The sequence below is a fragment of the Danaus plexippus genome (assembly GCF_018135715.1).
Source record: "Danaus plexippus chromosome 22 unlocalized genomic scaffold, MEX_DaPlex mxdp_27, whole genome shotgun sequence".
NCBI lineage: Eukaryota > Metazoa > Arthropoda > Insecta > Lepidoptera > Nymphalidae > Danaus > Danaus plexippus.
The window spans coordinates 3,579,438-3,597,716 of NW_026869855.1; the positions used below are offsets into that span (position 1 = coordinate 3,579,438).

General features: G+C 31.1%; 2 protein-coding genes across 4 annotated transcripts in view; both read right to left on the reverse strand.

The window, feature by feature from the left end:
• Positions 1-8,971: 8,971 nt before the first annotated feature.
• Positions 8,972-9,924, reverse strand: LOC116773690 (gloverin-like). Its single transcript, XM_061528700.1, has 4 exons — positions 9,790-9,924; positions 9,568-9,679; positions 9,266-9,451; positions 8,972-9,176 (listed from the first exon to the last, which is right to left on the reverse strand). Exons 1-4 carry the CDS (start codon positions 9,870-9,872, stop codon positions 9,045-9,047), a joined length of 513 nt encoding a protein of 170 aa, XP_061384684.1. The 5' UTR covers positions 9,873-9,924; the 3' UTR covers positions 8,972-9,044.
• Positions 9,925-12,713: 2,789 nt separating this feature from the next.
• LOC116773431 (myb protein) overlaps positions 12,714-18,279 on the reverse strand; it is a 34,038-nt gene continuing 28,472 nt past the window's right edge. For 2 of the 3 annotated variants that reach the window (XM_032665858.2, XM_032665859.2), the window contains 2 exons: positions 17,460-17,621; positions 15,283-16,941 (listed from right to left, as the gene is read on the reverse strand). In XM_032665858.2, coding sequence (XP_032521749.1) covers positions 16,411-16,941; positions 17,460-17,621 — 693 coding nt within the window. In that variant the 3' untranslated portion in view covers positions 15,283-16,410. Of the gene's footprint in view, positions 14,227-14,737; positions 14,846-15,282; positions 16,942-17,459; positions 17,622-18,279 lie in introns of those variants that run through there. The other variant, XM_061528711.1, reaches the window with a different exon arrangement.

Sequence of the window (18,279 nt, forward strand, 5' to 3'; positions counted from 1 at the left end):
TACCTTAAACACTTATATTGCTTTTAATATAAGTCGTTTTAAATGAAATATATGAAAGAGATTACGGTAGAAAGTATTGTCTAATATTTCGACTTCTTACTAGAGTAAAACCACAAATTTTATTAGATTAATATTTTATTTTTATTATTCCTCATGCAAATAAAAATAAATTTATAATCATTTTATATATAAATATTATAATATAATTTTTAAAACCCTCGTTTTTAGTGTAAGTTTATATTTTTATCAGATAATTTTAAAACGATAGTGTACTAATTTCTTTTGAGACTCAAATATCTAGATTCTTACAAACCATCTTTCTCAATTCGAGTGCTCTCCGAGAGAAAACGAAGCTTCTTAAAAATTTTATCGGCATGTGATAGTACCGGGAGCACTCATGGATAGTAAATAGGGTTGCCATTAGAACAAATTCAATTAAAAGAAGTTTTTCCTTTGAAGGATATATTTTATACCGTTTTTTTTTAAATAATAATATGTCGAAACTAAATTGCTTTTAAAATAATTTAAATCTGATGAGATTTTTAACAAATTATATCCGGATGATGTAATATTGTAATGATATATGTATGAAAGATTGCATGTTAAAACGTAAACCTGTTTAACAAACATTTAAATTAAATATTTCATCATAACAAGATTATTTAAATCGCTTAAAATGTTCTTTAAGATATATCGTATGTTGTTATTGCATTAAATAAAAATATTATTTTTTATGAGTGACTTATATAAAGATTTAATTAAACATAATTTGATACAGTCATTAGGTTTTAGTAAATTACGTATGAGGGTTAGCAACCCTATTTCTGGGTCAATACTCACGTTATGCATTATTCAGTTTCATTACACCCAAGCCACTTCACCATTCAATCGGAGAGCCATACGTTCTGGTGTTCTTTTATTTGCACAGATTAATTATAAAATAAATTTATTACTGCGGTATTTCCAAAAGATGCCCTTTTGTCAATGAGTCTCTAACTACTAAAATACACATAATGATATCTAAGATTTTCGCGAGTTTTATTCATTTAAATAAAACGAATATTTTTCTCGTCTGCCCGTGATCACGGTTTCTCGAAAGTAACTCGAAAGTTTCTCGATTATGTAGTTTTTTACAAAAATAAATCACGCGTAGTTTATCCGAAAAATATTATTTTCATTTAAATGAATAAAACTCGCGAAAATCTTAGATCTCATTATGTGAACCAGTACACATTTCGTCTGCCTGTGAACACGGTTACTGGAAATTATACAAAACGTCGGGAGTATGTAGTTTTTTACAAAAATAAATCACGCGTAGTTTATCCGAAAAATATTAGTTACATTTAAATACTAAAATACGCTTGGATATGTTTTGAAAGTTTCGATCGTGTAACGTTTAGAATTTTGTCTATTTTACTTTTAATTTTAAAACTGTTACAGGAATGGGATCTGAAACAGTTAAACTTATTTTTTACTTACTTTTAAATACATTTCACTGTTGATCTAGCCCTGGTCATTAAATAGTTAAGAATCCACCCATTACACATTAACATATTATTGCCTATGCTTAAACACATATATATATATATAATATATATATTTTTATTTCATAACAGTGTACTGACTATTGAAGCTTAGTTTAATTTTTTAATTTCTTTGGATATAACATAAAAATTGGCATCATATTACATCAATTATGGTAAAATTATAAGAGTATTAATTTTATATAGAAATATACTCGCAACAGCCCATTCATTTTCTTAATTAAGAGGCCGTGCCTGAGGTGGGAATTAATACAATCATTATACGTTTGGAGTACGAACATCATAGTCTCTTAAACAGGGATAATGTTGGTAATACTACTAATGTGAAATGTTGTTGTTCCGATCTCGAGAATCCGTTAATATTCAAAAAAATAATATAAGACAATTTTGAAATACTCAATAAAATATAATTCCTATTCGTTTGTGAAGTTTTGACTAAATTCAGAATTTTACGACTCATTAAAAAAATCATATCATCATTCGCTCACTTTATTTATTGTAATAATAAATGTTAAAATTTTAATTGATTATTTGTTGTAACAAATAATTAACAAGTTTTTGGTGAAATCATATTTATGTATATACAAAATGTTTTTGTTTATTGCAAAAAAGATAAAAAAGTGAAGGTTTCTGCGAATGTCTGTTCTGATAAAATTTTGTAAGGCCCATTATTATTTCGAGGAAATTAATTAAGCTTGTAAATAATTAACACAATGCACTGAAATAATGTAACTACAATAAAATTCGACATCAGCGAAGACACGTAGTTGCAAAAAAGTGTATTATGTTCACTATTTCTCTCATATTTATCTCACATCGCAAATCTATTTGGCAGATTGCCCGTAAATAGAGTGTCAATTTATATATGACACATTTCCAATCACTATAAGCTGGTCTATTTAATAATAGTCGTGAAATTAAAATCATATTCGATGGTATCACGTAAAGTGTTTAATACAATTTTGATATATCGAAATTAAAATTTTATGAATCCATTCACTACAAATCCAATGGGCATGATTTAAAGGGTGCAAGACTTTTAAATATTGTTTTAGTATTTATTTAAGTGAAATGACTTGGTCACAAAAATAGAAGGATAATTTCAGTAGATGAATTTCGTTCAATATTGCTTAGGTACTTTAACAATTTTTAATTTGGTGGAGTACATTGTTTCCATCAAAGTTTAAAATATATATATTCTATTGATACAAACAGACTTCATTTAAAGTGGGTGTAGGTCAATTACTAAACAACTGTATCAGATCATTATCAAGGAAATTTATTTTTGAGGCAATCATTTAAAATCTGGATCTGTTGATATTAATATCGACTAACATTTTTACTTTATAATAAGGTCTACTATGACGTGTCTATTTAAAATACAAGTCATTATCTTACAGGTTATGGAGGTAATTGAAATCGGACGTTCATTAGCAGGGTCGGCACGGTTCCCTTTATTCGGCACAGGTTCGACGTGGGCAAGCTTCCAAGATTACGATAATATATCAGTTATTAAAGAGATAATAATTCAGATGCTCAAGTTTCTAGGACTATGGCTGGAACACAATCCGGGTCTGTAACTATCTTGATGTTAAGTCTATGTAGAGTCCATAGTAACTCTTCATTAGTAATGCAATTGTTGATGTCTAGAAACGAAATATGGACAAAAAGAGAAGCAGGCTGTGTTGTATTATTCTTTGCCGTATGAAGTAATGTTTCATCAGGTTTAGCCAGAAGTGATGAGAGGACTCACGAAAGTTCGTCTTGACCACTATGACTAGGTACTAGAAAGCTGTACTGTCGGAAGATTGCGCAAAGAGTTTAATGCTAATATGGATAACGCCGTCAAGATCAGCCTTTTTTATGCTTGTGCTTTTCAATCTGACCACATTTACCTTTGAATTATTAGCGAGGTTTGGTATCATTCGGGAAGATATAACAATGCATTTTTGATTTCTATAGGTGGTAGAGTCTAGTTGTGGTCAAATAACTACAGCTCAAATATGAGCTGGCTCGACCGGGGAAGTACCACCCTCTCACAGAAGATCGTCGTGAAGTAGTCTTTAATGGCTGCGTATCCTCCGATGAGTGGGAGAACCGGTTGCCTCTTCCCTGTTCCCACCCTTTCCTTTAATTTCTTTTTTCCCACCCCTACCTTTTCCTAAACAAATAAGGTTGGCATCGCATCCGTATCATCTATGTTGCGGATGTTCATGGGCGACGGTGACTACTGCCCATCAAGTAGGGGGTCTGCTTGTTTGCCAACTTTTACATAAAAAAAAGATGACTAATCCCGGTTCTGGATCTGGATCTGGGACTTTTTCGTTTTGATATAGTGAATAGTTAGTAAAACTGGGAGCTTGATCTGGAGATTGCGGAGATGACCGAACTTCCAGAGATCGCCTTCCCTGAGAGTATAGTTCTTGGTGGGGCACACTTTCATAGTATACTAATAATACAATAATCAATTTTATTTTATAAAGTATTCAGTGGTTATCCACTAACTTTAGATGACTTGTATTTAATATGACCCTACTTATATATATATACTTCTATATCTTAGTATGGACATGGATCCATAATCCATATTTTGGTCATACAACCAAAATATCAAGCAAAAGCCCTTTTCATTTGTTACTCTTTTTATCATAATTGCGCTGATGAATGAGTATTATATAAAGGCAATAGAATACATAGGAAACAAAGATTAAAATTATCTTTCATTACAAAATGTACTATTGTGTAGTTTAGTAATTTGTAGCAAGGGGTTTTGAAAAACCATTGGATGAATTGAATTGGAATTGTTTGTTTTTATTAGATAATTGTTTTTGTTAATTAAAGTTTTTTTTTTTTATTTGTTTCTTTTTATAATTTGCTTTACTAATTTTACTAAATACATATACATCACTTTACTCGCTTGTGTCTCATTCCATGAGAAAGTGATACTTTCGCATCTGACGTATTTAACAGATGATTTTTGGTGTATTTTTATATTTAGGGTATAAGAATCACTTTTTAATTACTGATTATTTGTGGAAAAGTGTTACTTGCTATTCTCAAATCTAAAGTCTAAACATCTGTCTCTTAATACAATGTTTGTTAAGAATATACGTAGAGTTCATTGGGTGGAAGAACGTACCATTAAGTGAATACAAATAAAAGTTATACTCGTATAATGTATATCATAATTGTACTTTCATTAATAATTATTTCAGAGAAATAATAAAACTATAGAGAAATAATAAATTATTTCCACTTCTTGTCTATCCTTCTGTTAAAAATTGTATTCATGCATATCATTTAGATGATCTAAACGTCTGAAATGGAATTGAATGTCTGTTATTTTAAGCTTTTACTTGTTAGAAAAGAACTTAACTTTAAATAAAACTAAGATTTTTGGATACACTGCGGGATTTTATTATTTTAAAGCTACTTACTTAAATGGACATTTTCATCTCGTCTGCCCGTGATCACGGTTGCTGCAAAAGAACCGAAACGTCTGGAGTACGTAGTTTGAAAATAATAAAAAATGCCGTAGTATATCCGAAAATTTTAGTTTCTAAAATGAATACGTGCGAAAATTTAAATACCATTAAACTTATGAAGTGGCCGGTTGACACTTTGCCTTGAAGATATATTTTTTTTAATTTACATGAGTATAAATTTAAATTCTCTTTAAGATAAAATAATCTCTTATTTAAATTATTATTACATAAGCAAAATGTATCCAAAATTAAACATTAATAAAAATGTTCCATTCACCGTGAGTAAATAAAAAAGTTATAAAAAAGGTGATGTATTTTATCTCAACATCAGTGCTGAAAAAGATTGCCGATCAATCAATCAAATTATCGCCAGTCCTTTTATCTTGCTCGCTGTCAAATAGCCTGCCAAAAATTGCTCTAAATCCGAATTTTATATGTAAACTCCATTAAAAGGTTCTTAAATGAGATATATATTAATAAACAACTTATATTTATATATTAAAATAAAAGTTCTCTAAGCTTATGGATTTCGTACAGAATAATAATAAATAATTCACTGGGAATTATTTATATTGGCACCGATATTATCGGAAAATAAAAATATTAAATGAAACTAGTATTATTCGGATTTACTACGCGGATTTTATTATTTAAAAAACTACATAATCCCGACGTTTCGGTTACTTTGCAGCAACCGTGATCACGGGCAGACGAGGTGTGAATGTCTGTCAGTTGGTCCTTGTTATTTATCATCTACCGCCATCGATTTCTTAATTTTCTGGCGTACCGCTCTGGATGCCGGCAGAATGCGCTCACGGTGTCTTGAGGTCCTGCGGTGTGGTTTCGGACATGGGATTTTATATTTTTAAGAACGGGGTCCCAGGTGTTTGATAGATTCCAGCCATCTTCTCTATTGAAATTGGGATGTTTTTTAATTTCAATAGCCTCGCGAATTAATCTCGGTATATACTTGTCTTCCCGAGCGAGGATTTGAGGTTTATCAAAACGAATGTAGTGGCCTGGTTTGTCCATTGTGTGTTCACACACTGCTGACTTCGACGCGCGCCTGTTTTTGATGTCTGAGATGTGTTCCTTAACCCTTGTACCGATGCTCCTCTTCGTCTGTCCAATGTATGACAAGCCACAGTCACAGTCGAGTTTGTATACACCCGCTTGTTGTAAAGGAATGTTACTCTTGATTGGTCTCAAGAATTGGCTCACTTTCTTATGTGGTTTGTAAATAGTTTTAATGGAAACCTTCTTCAAGATGTTGCCTATTCTGTCAGTAACTCCCTTCACATATGGTAGTATCGCAGGTTGTCGTTCAACCGTGGGTGGCTTCAGGTGGTTCTTGCGATGCTGGCGAGGCACGGGCAGGTTGTTGATGGTGAGAGCATGTTTTACATGCTGCAGCTCGGCCTCTAGGTGGTCAGCATCACAAAGGTGTTGGGCTCTCTGTAACAAAGATTTGCCAACGGTAGCTAACTGTATAGGGTGGTGGTGCGAGTTACCGTTGAGGTACCTGTCCGTGTGTGTGGGTTTCCTATAAACAGTATGTCCCAAAGTATTGTCAGGATTCCTAACGACAAGTATATCAAGGAAAGCTAAAGAATTATTTGCCTCCAATTCTATAGTAAACTGAATCTTACTATTGATAGAATTAAGATGGTTCAGAAAAGCAGATGTTTTATTTTTATTTAATATTGTGAAGGTGTCATCTACATACCGTTTATGTATTAAAGGTCTTATAGGAAGAGAGCAAAGGGCTCGCACCTCGAAGTCTTCCATGAATATGTCAGCGACAACGGGGGAAACCGGCGAACCCATTGCAACTCCATCTACTTGTATGTAGAATTCATCATCATTGGGCGTAATGGAACTATAGTAAGCCAGATTGACTCACCAACTTATAAACTGGCTAAATTTCTTTCAAAGATATCACCACTCCGGGGCCACACAAAGTCATTTGTTAAGGATTCCTACCAATTTGTCAAAGATTTAAAACACCTAAAATTAAGCGACAATGACAGTATGGTCAGTTTCGATGTACAGTCATTATTCACTAGTATACCTGTTCTTGACTGCATTGAGATTGTAAGAGGTAAGTTAAAGGATAACAATATGCCTATAGAATATGCAGAACTATTAAAGCATTGCCTAACATCTGGCTACCTCATGTGGAAGGATGAATTCTACATACAAGTAGATGGAGTTGCAATGGGTTCGCCGGTTTCCCCCGTTGTCGCTGACATATTCATGGAAGACTTCGAGGTGCGAGCCCTTTGCTCTCCTCCTATAAGACCTTTAATACATAAACGGTATGTAGATGACACCTTCACAATATTAAATAAAAATAAAACATCTGCTTTTCTGAACCATCTTAATTCTATCAATAGTAAGATTCAGTTTACTATAGAATTGGAGGCAAATAATTCTTTAGCTTTCCTTGATATACTTGTCGTTAGGAATCCTGACAATACTTTGGGACATACTGTTTATAGGAAACCCACACACACGGACAGGTACCTCAACGGTAACTCGCACCACCACCCTATACAGTTAGCTACCGTTGGCAAATCTTTGTTACAGAGAGCCCAACACCTTTGTGATGCTGACCACCTAGAGGCCGAGCTGCAGCATGTAAAACATGCTCTCACCATCAACAACCTGCCCGTGCCTCGCCAGCATCGCAAGAACCACCTGAAGCCACCCACAGTTGAACGACAACCTGCGATACTACCATATGTGAAGGGAGTTACTGACAGAATAGGCAACATCTTGAAGAAGGTTTCCATTAAAACTATTTACAAACCACATAAGAAAGTGAGCCAATTCTTGAGACCAATCAAGAGTAACATTCCTTTACAACAAGCGGGTGTATACAAACTCGACTGTGACTGTGGCTTGTCATACATTGGACAGACGAAGAGGAGCATCGGTACAAGGGTTAAGGAACACATCTCAGACATCAAAAACAGGCGCGCGTCGAAGTCAGCAGTGTGTGAACACACAATGGACAAACCAGGCCACTACATTCGTTTTGATAAACCTCAAATCCTCGCTCGGGAAGACAAGTATATACCGAGATTAATTCGCGAGGCTATTGAAATTAAAAAACATCCCAATTTCAATAGAGAAGATGGCTGGAATCTATCAAACACCTGGGACCCCGTTCTTAAAAATATAAAATCCCATGTCCGAAACCACACCGCAGGACCTCAAGACACCGTGAGCGCATTCTGCCGGCATCCAGAGCGGTACGCCAGAAAATTAAGAAATCGATGGCGGTAGATGATAAATAACAAGGACCAACTGACAGACATTCACACCTCGTCTGCCCGTGATCACGGTTGCTGCAAAGTAACCGAAACGTCGGGATTATGTAGTTTTTAAATAATAAAATCCGCGTAGTAAATCCGAATAATACTAGTTTCATTTAAATGAATACTCGCGAAAATCTTAGATCTCATTAAATAAAAATATTGATATTTAATCGTTTCCAAATATATATAAATAACAAGAGAGGATACGATTTAAGAACAAAGACTTCTGTTGAAATTTATGGCTAGAAAAAGTATTATATACGAATAAAGCTCTTCATACTGGACTGTAATTAAAAGTTGTCATTAAGAAATCAATCGTCTCAGTCGTCCAGGATCTACAAATCCATTTAATTTCCTTCTGAATGCTCTCGTTTACGATATTATTCGATTTAGCTGTGTGTATCGTTTTTATTTTCCGTAATTGACCAATGATAAATTAAGCTATGATAATCATAGATAAACATAAATAACTTTAATTTAATATTTTTCTGAAGAACAAAATCTGTCAAAGATATCTAAATATTTATCGCCACTTGGTTTCACAAATATTTTCGCTCATGTGAGGAATCAATAAAAACTCAAGATGTATCCCTATTATAGACAAACAAAAGTATATTGATGATTTTAAATGTAATAGTTTATTATTAATTAATATATTTACAAATATTCTTATCAGTCAACAGTCAACAGCATCACCACCTGTAGTTAAAGCTACCCAGACCGCCGTATTCTCTGCGCAAGCCGGGCTGTTTACCGTACGTTCCCTGGAGGGAGAAGTCACCATTCTTACCGACCGGCCATCTCCCACCAGCTGCTGCTTGATACTGGAATTATGTATTTAGTTGTTATACAATATTACTACACCAAGAACTGTTTAAATATATATTGTCTCGTTAAATGTAGATGTACTCACTGAAGTGCCACCGTGTATCTGTTTGCTGATGTCAAAAGAGGCGGCTGCGTTAGGGTTCTTCCAGTTGAGTGCTCCTCCGAGGTGCGAGGAGTCCCCGGCCGGTCCAAGGACGCGGGTTCCGTACGCCTGAGCGTTTAGAGTTCCGCGGTGATCATTGAAGATCTGATGCTCATAGCCACCTTTACCCTACATTATAAACATATATGCACATTGATTATCCCTGCTCTATAAAGCGCCCTCTATAAAGTTTAAAGAGCAGCTCTATAGTTTATTATTATATAATACTTAATATTGTTACTTACAAACAGTCCCTTATCGTTTTGTCCGAGTGTCCCGAACACCTTTCCGTCACCGATCTGTTTATCAAAAGTGACGTCACGACGAACTCGTTGACCCACGTACCATTCAAGATAACTAGAATATAAACGAAAAGAGTCAATAATAAATTGAATTTAATTACATTGTAATAGAGTTCATTACGACAAATGAGTTCAAGTTTAATATTGAATAATTATAAGACTTACGGTTCGACAACAAATGCCGGTTCAACAAACTCCTGAGCTGACGCTGAGAAGATGACGCCAAATAAAATATACAGGAAATACATTTTTATCTGAAACAATATATAAAATATAAGATGTATAATAACTAAAACCTTAAAAAAACGCTGTTTTTCCTTATTATTATATCTAACAACTTACATGGTTTATTAAATCTATTATAAGTTTGAAGACCAGCTTACAACCGATGCGGTTGAAGTTTCAAGAGTGATTAATACAAGACGATGCAAAACTTCATATTTATACAATGACAAGGGGTTCCCTGAGCTTGCAAATTCACGACGACGTGTGATTCCCCTTTCCCGTAAAGATTTAATAAATTTTGATCACTGTACAGATTCCAAATTAATGTTAAAGAAAGCATCACTTTTATTTGCTACTTATAAGGTAACAATTTGATTACATCACACCTATTTACTAGCCAGTTTTTCATACGAAAAATATATTGGTATCTTTCACATACGTGATACGACATATAGATCTTTTACATTTAATAACTATAACCTTTGTATAAAAAGATAAAAAAATATTTTTACTAAATATATAATATTTTCAATTGTTGCATCTGACATTTTCGCTTTTTATTTATGAGATATTATAATCAATTCTATTTCCAATTCTTGAAAGCTTAGATTTCTTATTGCCAATATGAACTTATTCCAAAAAATTTAAAATTAATTGATGTGTTAAAAGAAACAATGGTAGTGAATGAATTTTGTCAAGAACTAACCTAATTTTTTTTTAATAAACACTTTTTAAACACATCTTCTGATCCAGTAACTTATCTTTTCTTATATCTGATACGAAATACAGGTTTTTAAACAGTTATTAAGGATTTTATTGTTCTCAATAGACATTTTGTAATATAAAGCAATTTTTAATCCTCAAGATATTTCATAATTTTCAAGTTTTAATACGTTTCATGTTAAAATAACAGAGCTCGGAAGTTATTTTCAATTTGTTATAAAAGTTGTACACTATAGAGACTTCGTTATTTAATTTTTCAGAGTTAAGTTAGTCTCTAGACGCTTCATACTTTTAGCTCGGAGGCAATTTAAACTTACTTTTAAGTGAGCAGTTGCTTTTTAAGCTTGCCTTGTAATAGGGTGGATAAATGTGAAAGAATATTATGTAATTTTATTAAAATATTTTTGTATATTAATTATGTTTGAGTTTTCTTTACAAACGTTAACGTTGTAAATAAATTATTTGAAATTTAAAGCACAGTAATGAATGACGTTAAGGGATAGTAAAATTTTGTTTTTTCGAAAATTTTTCTTTGTTAGTAATCTCTTTAAAATATAGACTATTAATATTTTAAAGAGATTGTATATACTTATACCGAGAATTTCAGTGAATTAAAAGAATTTGGATGAAAAAATATATTCCAATAACATTTTGTCCATCAATTAATGAATACTTGTGTAAGATACATAAAACGGAACTGTAATAAAAAATATATAAATTATTAATACTCTTTCCTGAGCTGAAAATAAACAATAAACGAAACGAAATGTTTAACGAAATTAATTTTTCCTTATTTACATTTCAGTGACCCGAGTTCTTCCCCGAGTGTTTGCAATACCTCGCTTATCAGCCAAGGTTACATTAAATCATCCATACATAATACTGTTAACTCAATGAAACAAAACTATATTATTCTTGCAAGCTGCAGGTTTTAAGACGTGACTTGTCAATAATATGTCAATTTAAACAAACAGCTGCGTGTATGTTAAAAATATAACTCAATACGTATTATTTTAAACGTCTTTATTCCATAAGACAAAATCTTTCGTGTATTCTCCAGACAATACTTAAGATTATAATTCGTCCAACAAATAAAAATGTTGACATTTACAAAATATTCCACCATTATAATGCGAATGAAGCCATAGTTTAGAAAAATATATATATTTACGAATCTTCCTAGTCATTCCTAGTTATACGTATCAATTATATATATTATATTATACTTATTCAACCAAGTAATATTATCCAAAAACATATCGTCTAAACATGTTTGAATATAGAACGAGTTTTTTGACGTCATTCATTGATATATTTAAGTTGAGTAAACACTGCTGAGTTGTAAAAAGAATAAATAAAAACATTACAACTTCTTCGTAAATCACGTGTTTATTTTCAATTTATACGTAGTAATGAATAATTATATCTTTAAATAATCTCCCTCCTTTCCGATCATCTCCCCTCCACTATATATCACACCACTTCACACCTTGCCCGCCGCCAATTCATCCTTTAGTCAATAAAGTTCCTCTTTATTTGGTAACAATATTCGTATATTTCGGTGTTTTTAATACTCTCACATTCAGTGTATTCAAACTTCATACTGAAACGTTTAAATGTTTGTCATATATGAATCATGTTAAATATTTGTAGTAACTTAATGTATTAATCCAGAACAGACATATCATTGGCTTTCGAGTTTTCGGCTGTGCTGTGAGAATGGTGCAAACGTAGTTCCCGACATTGACACATTGTTACTAGTGGCGCCAGCTTTGAAGTACTAATTATAATATAGTATAATCCTTAGAAATATTTTGTATAACTGATTATAATACTGAATCATTTTAATTTTATAATGTCATTGTTTAAGTATCATCTTGTATTTGAAAACTACAACTGGCTTCAGACATTTCGTAGGACGTTACTTACTATTGTTGAAGTTACGCTGCACATTACGGATCAAGACTGAAACTATCTCGAACGATAGATTGAAGGTTGAATTGTTATTTTCATAGTTAAATTTTTAAGTTTCTCTTAGTTTAATTTTTATATTTTTTTGTTCTAGAATCTAGATCTTATTATTTTTAATGTCCTCATTTAATTCATAATTGAAAAATTAATTATCTGTAATGAAACTTCAATCCTACTGAATCCTTTATTAACTTAATATTTACAATAAAAATTTGTCATTTTTCTAAAATATTTAACTTAATCTTATTACTTCTATATAAAAAATTTTGTATATTTAAAAAATGTTACCAGACATTTTGTTTTGTGTACATTAATTTATTGCTTCTCTGTTACGATAAGGTATTGTATTTTCATCTTCATTATTATTTTTATATCTATTTAAATCTTTGATGAATTTCTCATGAAATTTATATATATATATATATTGTTTGTAACACAATTTTATCATCATCTTTATTAACTAAAACAAACATACAAACGTTACTTCGAAGCAAAAAAAAATAATAAAAAAAATCTTAAATCTATTTACACTAAATCTTTGAAAAATAATAAATAAGAAATAATAATTCTTGATGACACTGTTACAAAAATTAAAATCCTTCACTTCACCGTGTTGCCATAAACTTGTTTAAAAAAAAAAAACTAAAAAAAAATTCACAGAAAATTAAAATAAATATAGAATAAACAATTAAAACATAATGAAATTACAATCTTACATCAAAACTTATTACAAAAAAACTTAAAACTAGAAATATTCTAAATATTACACACAGACAGACTACTAAGTTGTAATAAAATTTACAAATAAATACAATATGTAAATTTAAATGGCACTATATAAGACAGAGCAAACCATGAAAACGCAACATGATTGATTTTTTTTTCCATCACTGATACATTAAATAAAACATCTGATATAAAACTAATATTACATAAACTAGTTACAAATGTACTAAATAACTAGGGCTGCCAAATCAGACTTTAAATATATATGGAACAAAAGACAGCTAAACCAATAAAATCATTTTGTAATAATCTATAAGGATATGACTTCAGCATTATAACAGTTTGTAATACTTTTTTTTCCTTTATTGAAAACAGCTATGTTGGTTTTCTTGAGCAACAATATTTGTATTCATGATAACTTACAAGCTAAAACATTAAATAAAGACAGTTATAATTCGAATTTTGCAACTCTATAAAAATACATCCCAAAATATACACACAGATCTGTTAAGTGGCAACCCTACGAAAACCTCCTAAAATGTGCACACAAAACCTTATGATGGCAACCCTATTGGAAGACATCCTAAAATGTATATACACCAAACTAAGATGGCAACCATATCGAAGCATTTCCAAATGTCCATATATAACTCGAAAGATAACCCAGAATATCAATACATAACTATTAGGTGATAACCCTAAGAACACATCCCAAAGTATCTACAACTAAACATGTGATGGCAACGCTATTGGAGCATTTTAGAATATGCATGAATAACTAAGGAGGCAACCCTAGTAGGACCCATCACAAAATTAATATATAAGTATAAGGTGGTAGCCCTAGAAGTTGAGTGAGCGCGGCTTCAGGGCTGTCTTCCTGAGGTATTGATGAGCTAGCATCGTTAGATCCAACTGGTCCTGAGTCTTACCGCAGGCGAATATCTCCCATTTGTCAGTCTGTTATAAAATATATAAGGATATTTTTCATTTGTATTCACTTAAAATATTTTAATAAGACTTTCGCTAGTTTACATTTAAATAAAACTAATATTATCGGATTGCTAGGGGTTATTATATTACCTTTCGGTACTTCACAGTTTACAGCAACCGTGATCGAGCTGACGAGATGTGAATTACATTCAATGTAGCAATCCGAATATTACTTTCATTTAAATGAAACTAATATATTTCGGATATTTAAATTTTAAATGTTATAATTTTAGTTTTTTAAAATAATAAAATTCGCGTAGTATATCCTAAATATATTAGTTTCATTGAAATGAATAAAACTAACTAAAATCTTAGATCTCAATATAACTTTCATTTAAACTCATTAATGTTCATACATTGTATGTAATCATAGGATATATCTGAGTAGTTCTGGAGTTATCTAGTAACAAACAGACAGACACTTGATATATGTTTATAATTCCAATCAATAGTAAATTCTTCATAGTTGCATACAAACCAATATAAACGATGGTTTCTCCTCCTTATTTTCAATGTCCTGGTCGAACTTGATGGATCTCACCGCTGATTTCTTCACAACAACCGGCTCACTTGATAGTCTTCGCTCCTACAATATATATCAACTATATTACTTATATTTAATGGACACTATCTATAAGTAGAATCATTATTTAACCGGTTGTTACATTAAAAATATATAAGTATTAGTAAAGCTGTTTAGGAATTATCCTCTTAAATATTTCTCTTGTAAGTATGTAGTTGTTTAATTTTCTTGAACCTTTATTATTATTTTTAATTCTTTATAAATAATTTTTTTTTTTTTGGAAATCAAATACATTTACTTAAGAAATTATGTAACTAAAAAAATATAATAATATAAAACAAAAATTTCATTTTTTTTACACAAAAATATAATCATTTTAATTACACTATAATAATATATTAAGAACCATTTTATACACTCGTGTTCACAAAAAGCAAGCAGAGGTGTTTAAAAACAAAACAATCATTAAATTCAAAATACATTTATTGAAATAAAAAATGACATAGAATATAAAAAAAAAGGAACGGAATTTATATGGAAATTACAATATTGACAGTAAACTTAAGAAAAATACAAAATAAATACACAATGCATCACATGATACTGAAGAGAAAATAAATAATAATAATAATAAAAAACAAATCCATTTAAAAACATAATAACAATATAAAACAATCAACATTAAAATAATCTTATAATAAATGTATCAACACCGGTCTGTCAATATTGCAAGGAATGGAAATGGAATCGGAATGGAATTTGCTGGAGAAATGGAAATGGAATTGGAATGTCATTTGTTTATTTCAAATAAAGTATAGTTAAGTAGCTGCCGATAACAAAATAAAAAAAAAAGATTAAAATAAATAATTCACGTAATTAAATTACATCCGAAAAAAAAATCAAGCAAGTTACAAAGCAATTGTTTTTTTTTATGAATATCAATAATGTTATTCGAGAGTGAACAAGCGTTAAATACAGCCCCAAATAATACTTTACTAAAACTAATTATAAATTTAAAAATTTGGTGCGCGGTAATCTTGAGGTATTTAAATAATAAACTAAGTATTAAACGATAAGTTTGATGAGACACATCATCTTTGGTACTAAAACTAATCTCCTACTATTTGGTGCACTTAAATATTTGTACAGTTAACTTAATTTTATATTAATGTATAACACAACCATTTGTTTAAAATAATATTGTTATTATGAAACGGAATATCGATTATTTTTTTATTCGAGACGTTTTTTTTTATTGTTACCTCTCGTATGAACTGATCCTTCTTTATTTTTATTCTGTATAATTTATTATTGATACCACGATTTTTATTACAAATTATTTTATGGTTTTGTTTTAAATTAATTTTATAACCTAAAAGTCACAACGCTTAATAGACTATAATATAGTATTTTTTTAATACTTCAAAGAATACTCCTAGCGTCATAGGAATTAAGAATGGAATATTTTTGTTTCATAAACAACGTTATAAAAATCGGCCAGCCGTTAAAAAATCATTAGAAAAACCGTTAAAATCAACATAACGGCAGATAAATATTAAGTTTCATAATTTTTGATAATTTTATCGTAATAAAAGCGTTAGTTTGTTATTATGTTAGATAGCGCCGTTTTATATATTATTAGTAAAAATGTAATAGTCGTTGTAAAGATCATCTATACCGGAATCTTTCTCAACCTGCCACCATTGGTTCTCTTTCTCCGTGTCATTTGGTTTACTAATTTTATTGGTAGACATATCGTTTATGTGTGACGTAGAAGGTTTCTGATTGGTCAATATTTCGTCAATGCGTGACGTAGACGGCTTCTGATTGGTCACTTTGTATATGTGATCAACTAACGCGTTCGTAAGAACATCTTTTGGCGCCAACGAGCTGTCACATAGATTTGCGCTTGTTATAGTTTTTAGTCTGTCCGCGTTTAACCTAGCGAATGTTCTAGGCGATTCGTTAGTGATATTCCTAAACACAGGCTCGTAGTAGGAGTTAGGGTTAGGATCATGACACCTGTGTTGTACCTTAATTTCTTCGTAGGCTTCTGGCGTGTTCTCTGATATGATGCTTGTAGATTCTTCTAGGAGGGAATGCTTCACTATCGATGGCGGCGAGAATAGAACGGAACTGTCGCCGGCCAGGGTCTTACTCTGGAACAATTATGACATATTAATATACGAAAATATACATTTTTTTAAATCTAAAATCTAAATTTAAGCATTCGAATTTATTAGTCGAAGACTTTTATTTTAATTTTAATGTTACTTAAAACATAATCTGACAACAATAAAATATAATGACATTTTTGTGTAAAGATTTAACTAATGAATTAGTAAGTTTTATAACGAAAGTTAATGTCGTTTCTGATTAATAAAAATACGTACATAGTATGTAGTAAGGTTTAGGTAACAGATAAAGCAATGGCCACAAATTAAAAAATATATACATACAAATAATATACCTCTATTTACAATGTATATGTGGATACAAATGCCTGAAGATTTACTACAAGATATATATACATTCTCTACTTTGAGATACAACAGGGATATAGATCCTCTAATATGAGATACAAATCCTCTACTATGAGATAGAAAGGGAATACAAACCCTCTACTATGAAATACAAAGGGATATATGTCCCCTACTCTGTGTAATATAATACTCACCGGCGTCTCAACTCCGAAGCATACATCGGGCACGTGCAGTCTCGCTCGCGGCGTGCTAGTAGCGGCTCCCCATGTATGTGCGAGCGCTTTACGCGAACGACGTACACCAGGAACGTTCTCTTTACCGCGCTGCACGCTTGATATACCGGAGTCTGAACTCATCTGTGTATGAAGAATGATGATGAATGATGTATAAGAATGATAGACCAAAATAAAAAATGGGGACATTGCGTGGTGGCCTGAGGGTTGATTTGTAATTTCATTTAGCTAAGACAAGGTATAGTGGATATCAGTATATGAATGAATAGGGACGCTAAGAAATAATTTATTCTCTAAGTGGGCATAGACAAAATAATTTTGGGGAGTAAAGTAATCGAAACATGCGGATAATTTAAAAATAAAATAATTGAATTGCGAAGTTATCAGAAAAATATAGTTTCATTTTAAACGTTTATTGCCGAAAGTCTTAAATATGGTTTACATGATTTATTAGTAGAAGTATTGTATTTTCATTATATATGTAAATGATGATTGTTAAGAAGCAGATAAACAATATAAGACAATAAAATATTGTTCTTATAATGAGATTCCACTAGTCCTGTCGAAAGTCCTGGCTTAATTATAAATATATATCTGAATTATGTTAACATTTTATTAAGTAAGAGTTGCAATAAAATAAAGAATGACTTGATGTAGACAATTTTGCAATTACTTTACACATGCGAGATGACATCAAAGCGAAATTTAAGTGTTAAGAACATATGGACATGTATAATTTTTTTTTAAACATAATTTTACCTGTTCTTTGTACTATTTCTTT

What these genes read in the sequence shown, in the direction of transcription:
- LOC116773690 (XM_061528700.1), bottom strand. Translation starts at nt 9,872, where the DNA reads ATGTATTTCCTGTATATTTTATTTGGCGTCATCTTCTCAGCGTCAGCT. An exon ending in AAAACGATAAGGGACTGTTT is followed by an intron (nt 9,452 to 9,567) that starts GTAAGTAACAAT and finishes TTTATAATGTAG; the next exon opens with GGTAAAGGTGGCTATGAGCA. An exon ending in AGATACACGGTGGCACTTCA is followed by an intron (nt 9,177 to 9,265) that starts GTGAGTACATCT and finishes ACATAATTCCAG; the next exon opens with TATCAAGCAGCAGCTGGTGG.